The 9,157-nt window shown below is 28.0% G+C and overlaps 1 protein-coding gene across 1 annotated transcript; it reads left to right on the plus strand.

Moving 5' to 3' along the window:
* The first annotated feature begins 60 nt into the window (after window positions 1-60).
* LOC100159215 (cytochrome P450 4C1-like) lies at window positions 61-2,835 on the plus strand. The gene is made up of 5 exons (XM_001948106.5): window positions 61-306; window positions 373-664; window positions 2,025-2,101; window positions 2,175-2,370; window positions 2,446-2,835. The coding sequence occupies exons 1-5, from the start codon at window positions 61-63 to the stop codon at window positions 2,775-2,777; spliced, it is 1,143 nt and encodes a 380-aa protein (XP_001948141.4). The 3' UTR covers window positions 2,778-2,835.
* Window positions 2,836-9,157: the final 6,322 nt, after the last annotated feature.

The following is a 9,157-nucleotide window of genomic DNA, read 5'->3' on the forward strand; positions in this document are numbered from 1 at the left end:
AAATATAGATATTACATTAAATTACAAAATACAATGAATTTTTTATTTTATTTTAGGAAAATGGTATCTGGAGGCTTCAATTTTACAATTACAAAATCATTTATACCTATATTTTACGAAGAATCTAATGTCCTCGATGACATACTGAAACAAAAATGTGATTTGAAATCGAATGAGTGTGATATAAGTGTCCCTGTTAGCATGGCTACAATGGAAATTATTGGAAGGACTGCATTAGGTGTAAAATTTAATGCTCAAAATGGTGGTCGTCATCGATTTGTCGAAAATTTACAAACAGTCATGCACGTGAGTAAATTTTATTATGATGGTATTGTTATGTATTTATTTAATATTTAATCACTATTATTTTAGGCATGGGAATATAGAGTTACACATCCGTGGTACTTGAGCAAAACATTATTCCAACTTTCATCAGTCAAAAAAAAACACGATCAAAGTCAAAAAATCATAAACGAGTTCACGGACGAAATAATTAAAAAAAAACTTGATGAATTGAACCAAAATGCGAATAATAAAAATAAAGTTGAAACAGATGACGAAGATGTTTGTCGGAAAACAAAAACAGTTATAGACATTTTATTAGAAAACTATCATGAAATGTCACATGAGCAAATACGAGATGAACTTGGGACCATCATGATTGGTAAATATGAGAATATATATAATATACAGAGTAATAACTAATAAGCATGCTCATCCCCATTTTGTCTTTTAATAATGAATTTATTAAAGTTAATATATTTTAAATTTTTAAATACACTCAAAGATCATATTATCAAATTAATGATTTTTTTTTGTACTACTTAAGGAGTATCCTGTGGCGATACAAACTTCTGTTTTTGAAATGAGAACCCCCTTTTTTTACTGTAAATTATTTAATGTATAATTATTTTGACAATGTTGATAGGTATACCTAATTCAAAATTCGAATGAGTAGTTTCTTAGTTATTAAAATGTTTGTATTAAAAATAATAGTCCTTAAAAATGGGATCTAGTATTTATTATAGGTACATGAGTCATTTTTACAAAATATTATTAATATTAATGACTACAATTTTAAAATCACCATAGCCGGGCATAGCCCCCATATATTATAAACCCATTACCGTGGACCTTTTATCCTTATATAGCACAAAGATAATGAATTAAAATCTACTTGATTTTTATGCGTCAAACATTTCAGAAAAATTATCTATTGTATAATATTTATCGTAGAATAGGGGTGTTCTTATTCGAAAAACAGAAGTTTGTATCTACACAGGACACCCCTTAAGAAGTACAAAAGATCTCAAGAATTTGAAAATATGGTGTTAAAGTATATTCAAAAATCAGATTTTGAATAACAATGTTATTGAGGAAAAAAGAGAGTGAGCATGCTTGGTGAATCACCCTGTATATATAAACCTAGTCAGTGATCATTATATTCTAAATAATTTACATAGATATATTAGTTTGCGTATGAGATAGCATTCAAATCATAAAATATCTACATTTTTGTTGATTATTGTTTAATCTATCTAAGTAAAAATGTTTTTGTGTAAAATATTCAATTTAAGTAGTATAATTTAATATTATATTGTATTATATTATAAGGAAACCTAAACGTTAATAGGTTTTTATATAGTTATAGGTAAATAAAGTATAGTTACCTACCAGTGCAAGCAAATACAGAATAATTTTTTTAAAGACTTAAAGTTGTTAATTATTTCAGAAAAATTATTAATTTTATAATATTTTCTCTTTTTAGTTTTTATATTATATCAAAAATATAGGTATTCGGTATTAAAATAATATTAAATAGTACGTATAATAGTATAATTATTACTATTATTATAGTATTTAACTAATATATTATTATACTACGACTACCAGCTATATCTTATTTAATTATGAACATTTTTTCCACTTGATAAGTCAGTTACTTTTTCCAACAACATAGGATATACTCACATATAAGATATTTATATTTATTTTCATTTGATTAAAATTAATTATATTCTTAGGAGGACAAGAAACTACTGCTATGGCCAATGCATGTGCAATTTTTATGTTAGCTCATCATCCAGATGTACAGAACAAGGCAAATATATTTACCAATTATTTATGTGCACAATTTTTTTCACTTAAATTATAGTTATTTTATTGAGTTATAGGTGTTTGAGGAATTGCAATCAATATTTTCGACCGGGGATGGGGATCATAGTAGACCACTAACATATGAAGATTTACAACAAATGGAATATCTAGAACGAGTGATCAAAGAAACATTACGAATTTTCCCTCCTTTGCCAGTGTTTTGTAGAAGTTTAGATGAGGAAATGAAAATTGGAGAACATATGTGTCCAGCCGGTATATAATAGTACCTACCTATATTGGATATAATTTAATGATCTATATTAATACTTAAATATTTAAATTATCAAGGTTCAACACTGCTGGTCAGTCCACTGTTTATACATTCGAGTGGCCAGTACTACACTGATCCAGAGAAGTTTAACCCAGACAATTTTTTGCCAGATACGTGCCACAGCCGACATCCATATTCATTCATACCGTTCAGTGCGGGATACAGGAATTGTATTGGGATCAAATATAGCATGCTCCAAATGAAAACCGTTATATCGACACTAGTGCGAAAAAATACATTTTCTCCGTCGGAAAGATGTCCCACGCCTAAACACCTAAGAGTTATGTTCTTAGCGACACTTAAATTTGTCGACGGTTGTTACGTCAAAATAGTACCAAGAACTTCTTAGAATAATATAATAAAATTATACACATTTTGTTCATTATATTAGTATTCTAAAGTTAAAATATTTTTAGTTTTTTTGGTACCTATTCTTAAAAAATAATAATAACTCGATTTAAATTTAGTATTAACTAGATGACTCTGTGCACTTCGTTGCATTGTAAAATCAAGGCTTTGCACCCAAACGATTTATTCGGGTTATAATAGTTTCGGGCGCTTCAAATAAAAATAGAGGTTGTGGTTTCAGGTTTACTTCATTTTAAAGAATATGGGTTTTGTTTAGCCAGTTTATTTATTCGGGTTAAGGATTAATTAAAATCGAGTAATATATCAATTTTGTTGTGCGTAAAGTGTTAAATTTGATTAAGCAAAGTATAAAGTTATACAATCAACTTTTCAGTACTAATGTCTAATACAGTAGTGACACACATAATATAATTTAATTTAATATAATTTAAAATTGTATAATATTAAATATTAAATGTTTTAACAACAAAGTATTAAATAGTTATAAAGAAAAAAACATACACAAGACAATTTTCACTACAGACATAATAATATTATGTTAAAAATTTAAAAATAACATATTCAAAACAATCAAAACAATTTATCAGTTGTATTACACTTGTCACATGTAATCAGCGTTCCCAATTATGAAAAACTGAATTCTCCATGAAATATACATACAAATTCATATGTCACTTGAAAATGTAATATTTTTTTTAAACGGGTTATGGGTTAAAACCCGAATTTAATTTCGGTTTTGGGTGTTTCGGGTTATACGTCATCAAAATCAATCGGGTTATATGGGTTTACGGTTTCGAAAATTTTTAAGGGTTTTTTAAGGGTTTTGGCTATACGGGCTAAACGGGTGCAAAGCCTTGTGTAAAATAGTTGTTTAATGTTTATTTTTGACTTGTTTATTAGTAATAATTTCAAATTTAAACCAAAAACGGACTAATAGTGTTTGATTTGACCGGGATTTTTTTCTAAAATTAGTTTATTTATCTCATTCACTGTATCGTTTCTGGGTGACACTATTGCCCTAGAACAAAGCCAATGATAATCTCTTTCCAATAACTTTTCAAGACCGGGATATATTGCGTCTATCAGATGATCTAACCTATGTAATATGTGACCTAATCTATCGTCAAGCTTAATGTCATCGCTAGTACTGTTGGTGTTAGGACAGCTAATTTTTCCTTCTCCAAGATTCAGTAACTGCAATGAGGAAAGTCGTTATCGTTGTTGTCGCTCAAATGAGCTCTCGTGTTTGTTTGTAAATTGAGAGTTTCAACGGAACTCCATAAGTAAGATGGTTTTAAGCATGCCCTGATGACATCGGCACGAGTTCCTTTTGTTATTACAAGCAGTGTTTGCCGAAAATCGCCCGCAAAAACAAAAGTAACACCACCCATAACACGATCTGAATTTCAGAGGTCTTTAAGCGTTCGGTTTACTGCAGGGACTGGAACCTTTATGATTTTATCGGTTTGGATTTAGGTTTCGGTTCTCAAAAATATCGAACTTCGGTTTTGGTTTCGGTTTCGGTTAATACCGGTTTTAATCCTTATTATTTGACTTTTTTTTTTATCAATAAAGTACTTTATAAAAAAATGAACATAATATTAATAACCTCTTTTTAGTGACAGGTATTTGTAATTAAGTGTAACTATTTCAGAATTTAAGTAATAATATAAAAAAATGAATTATTATAAAATAATAAATTAAAATAAATAAATAAATTTTAATATTTAAAATAAATAAAAAATTATTATTAAAAAAACAAATAAGAATGAATTAAAAACACACTTGGGTGACCCATGTTTCAGTTTGATATAATAATTTATAACTTATATAAAAATATAAATAAAAATAAATAAATATATAAATATAAATAAAAATATATTATATAAATAAATATATAAATATAAATAAAAATATATTATATAAATAAATATATAAATAAATATATATATATAATGTATAAATATATACCGCGCTAATGAAGACGGAAGAACAGTTTAGTAGAATTGTCGTACAGAGCATATTATAGTATAGAGAAAAAAGTTAACGATACCCGCGTTAGGTTTAAGTATTTAATATTATCAATGCAGGCATATTAGTAAGGTAACAATTATAATTTATAATGTATATAACAACTTACTCTGAATTCTGAATCACTTATCCAAATTGCTATTATTTTCAGAAATTCTACATCAGCTATTGCGAATTGCGATTCAATAATATTATTGATATCGATTACATGGAAATTAGAATTTGGATTTTTTGGTATTTCTTTTATGACAATTCTGTTGTACTTGTACACACAATAATATTCTAATTTCTTGCATTGATAAACTTTTATAGGTCTACAATTCTATAATTATTTGTTATTACTAATAATAAGTTATTAGTTATTACCAACTTACACCATAGATGAAATATCTATTGGATTTTGGAATCGAAAAAAACCGAAAAAAACCGTAAAACCTCTACATCAAATATTAGGTGTCGCTTTCGGTTTCGGTTCCTAAAAAAATGTATTTAAGGGTTCCGGATCCTAATATTCAAAGGGTTCCGGTTCCAAAACCGGTTCTTTTCAGTACGGTTCCAGTCCCTCCACAGGACATACTTGCTCGCCACTCATGCACGTATTATAATATTTTTAGATTCTGAACGGAATGATAAATGTTAATTTTACAATGATTTTTTTACACCTTATTCTATCTGCTTGAAAATGCTTATACTATGCTTTTTTGATTTTTGCTTTTCAGATTTGTAGCTGAAATAGAAAAACGGTTTTCTAGTACTAATAATGATATTTTGATGGTTATGGACATGTTTAATTCCAACAGTGATCAGTTTTTGAAATCAAATTCTGTTTATCTTGAAAAATTTCTTAACCATTATAGGCATTTTAAAATTAATTCTATATATTTATCTTCTGAATTTTCTTCCATCCAAGCACTACTTAAAGAAAAAGAAATTAATCCTGATATAATAACACTAACAGAAATGCTATCTAAACTACGATCTGCTTTTGTAGAAACCTTAAAAATATTAACAATAATTTAAAATTTTTAACATTACCTGTTAGTACTGCTTCCAACGAACGCTATTTTTCGACATTGAAAAGAGTGAACAATTATTTGCGCTTAACTATGGGAGATAACAGGTTAAGTGATTTAATGGTTATTGCAACTGAAAAAGAAGAAGCTGATACACTAGATCTTAATGAAGCAGTTAATAGATTCGCTAAATTAAAATCTAGAAGATTTCCTTTGTTGTAAATTGTAATTTATTATATTATATTTAAATATGCATTACTTATTAATAATATTATTTGGTTTATAGACATTTTTGTATGAAGCTTTATATATAGCTGTGGTGATCCATATAATATTGTATTAAAACAAACTAAAAAACATTTTTGTTAACAACATTATTATTATTTGTTTTTTATAATTTCAATAAAATTATCTACATTTATACTAAGTGTGTTGAAAAAAATTCATTGGATGACTCGAGCGACTGGTATTACTTTGGATTTTCAATATTGGTTTTGCATCCCATAAAAAAATGTGAAATGACGCCCTTGGTGGCGACACCAGTGGTGGGGGGGGGGTCTCCGGGCTATACAAATATAAGATAATTGTTTTTATTTATTTAATTTAGAATAATACAATTTTACACAAACTATTATTAGCAACAAAAATACAAAAATCTTTTCGTACAATATGAAAATTGGTATATTTTATAGAACATGGTGGACATAATATGTATATTGGGCGGGGGTATTTATCTAACTATCACGGTATATTATAATATTATTTATTATTTATATAATATACCGTGCTAATATACCGTGCTAACTATATAAAGCATGAACACGTGTGGCGCTCTTATTCCGACTAGGTATAACATTTGAACTAGCGTAACGGGAACGGCCAATGAAAAAATTCGGTCGGCGTCTCCCGGGTCATTGGTTTAAAGTCAGCGTAAACGAGGGCCAATGAAAAAATTCGATGGGAAGTCTCCCCGAGTCTTTTCTTTTATAAATTATAATACACAATAGAAATATTATCAGAAAAAAAAAAAGGTATATACATTTTACACAATAGAAAATATTATCGGGAAAAAAAACCGACAACTTTGTATTTTTTTATTATTATTAATTGATTTGTTTATTTATTAATTTATTAATATCTATTGATATAAATAACTTCAGTTTATTTCAGTTTAATTCAGGGCTTAAATTCTAAAAAAAAATATAGTTTTTCCGTTTTTGAGTTAACGTTATACAATTTTAATGTTTAACGTTATTGTAAGTTGAAACGTTATTTGATTTTTTCCGTTTAACGTTATTCGTTTTTAAACGTTATTTTAATTTTTCGTTTTTGTTAAACGTTATAATTTAAAAATAAATAAGGAATTGTTTTTTTTTTTATAATAAATTCTACTTTTATTTGTGCCATAATTATCCACACTGTTATTTAAGAATTATGAAATTAGTAGAATTTGTTGGCCAGGTTACATTACCTATTTTCAATCTTCCTAGAGTTTTTAGCAAGGAGCTAACTGATCAGTTAACCATTATCAGTTAAACTATTAAGTAGGTATACATCATAGACGATTATACCAGGGGTACGAAACTCTGTGAATTGGCCGAATCGGGCGATTGTAGCCTTGAACACGGTCTCCAGGGGGGCGTGGCATACGAAATCTATGATAAAAGTAAACAGTGGAAACAACCCGACCCCGCGCAGAATACCCTACCTATTAGGCGGAAACGGTTTTTCAATACGGGTATAACATCATGTCAGTGTTACGGAAACAGTTTCATTGTTCGGACTTCAGATCATAGGTAAACACTTCACCCATCAGCTGATCGAGTTTCGCTTCTATATTGTTCTATGATTATACTCTATTCCCAAATAAGTTTGGAAAAAATCGCACATGCAGGTCCTCTGTGATTGGCTACAGCTTCGTTACTCGTCTTTCGATACGTCGGCCGGTAGATCACGTGACATACCTGCGTGAAACCGGACGCGTTTTCGTCGTACATTTTTCCAAACTTATTTGGAATAGAGTATAGACGAAAGGAACTTAATCACAATTTGACGACAAATCTACAACTAACCACGGACCAAGATAGTATCTATCAAGTACTATCTTAGTCCGTGCAACTAACTAAACAACAATAGCAACTTGAAATTATTTCAAATTATACTCCAAATAACACGTCCGCATTTTTTCACCAATTAAATCGAACATAAACGGATAATTATTAGTTGAATATTAAATTTACTTACAAAGTAATGAATTCAATATTTATAAATAAACCTGCGATAAAATACATAGACCTATTAGTTAATAGGTCCATGATAAAATAATTCGGAAAATATAAATTATTGTCAACAAGGTTAGCCAACTTTGAATTGTTCATAACTATAAGATTAAAAAAAAAAATTATATTGGGCTCAATGTAAAAAAAAAAAATCAAAAACTTTATTTCAAATAACGTTATTTGCAATTTTTTTACGTTACAAATACGTTTATTGTTTATTTTTAATCATGAATTATGATTAATGATATATTATGTTTAATGTTATTCAATTTTTTCGTTTTTCGTTTATTGATTTCGATGTTTTTTCATTTTTTTTCCGTTATAGCGTTATAAATTATAACGTTTTAATAACGTTTTGAAGCTCTGGTTTAATTCAGATTTTAGATTCTGAGTGAAACGATGAATGTATTGATTTTACAATGATGTGTGTTTTTTTTTTTATTTTTTTTTTTGTGTCTGTCATCACCTTTTAGGACAGTAAAAGTGCTTGGATTTTCTTCAACAGTATCTTTTCTGATAGGAAAGTGAAGGTTAGTACTTTAGGGGATCCCAGTAGTTTTCAAAAGCAACGTGAAAAACAAAAGAAAAATTAAGGAAAAACGGGAATTTTTACGCAAAATCTGCTTTCGAGAAAATCGATTTTGGTTTTTAGCACTCCAGCAACTCTTAGCAACTCCAAAACAAATGACTGTAGGTACATAAAATTTTGATTGAGTGTTTATATTAGCATTTTCTATACACCATAACATTTTCAGAATATTTTGACTTATTTTGAACTGTTTACGGACATTTATAGTTTCCGTTGTTTATATATTTTTTTTCTATAAATATCAATACAATTTTGTTTGTTGGTTAAAAATCTTGAAAATTTAATAGAAGGTTCCTAATATATTGTTTCAACGGCAGATGGAAAAAATTAAAAATCCATATAGTCACAATTTTTTTTTATAAGCATCTAAAGTTCAAATATTGACAAAATACGTAAAAATGACGAAAATTTGCAAATTATTTTGAGTTAAAAATGCATGAAAATTTTT

Source organism: Acyrthosiphon pisum, chromosome A1, assembly GCF_005508785.2.
Source record: "Acyrthosiphon pisum isolate AL4f chromosome A1, pea_aphid_22Mar2018_4r6ur, whole genome shotgun sequence".
NCBI lineage: Eukaryota > Metazoa > Arthropoda > Insecta > Hemiptera > Aphididae > Acyrthosiphon > Acyrthosiphon pisum.

Coding starts and splice junctions, on each gene's coding strand:
- LOC100159215 (XM_001948106.5), top strand. CDS start 61: ATGGTATCTGGAGGCTTCAATTTTACAATTACAAAATCATTTATACCT. Junction 665..2,024: donor ACTTGGGACCATCATGATTG/GTAAATATGAGA, acceptor TTATATTCTTAG/GAGGACAAGAAACTACTGCT. Junction 2,371..2,445: donor AGAACATATGTGTCCAGCCG/GTATATAATAGT, acceptor TAAATTATCAAG/GTTCAACACTGCTGGTCAGT.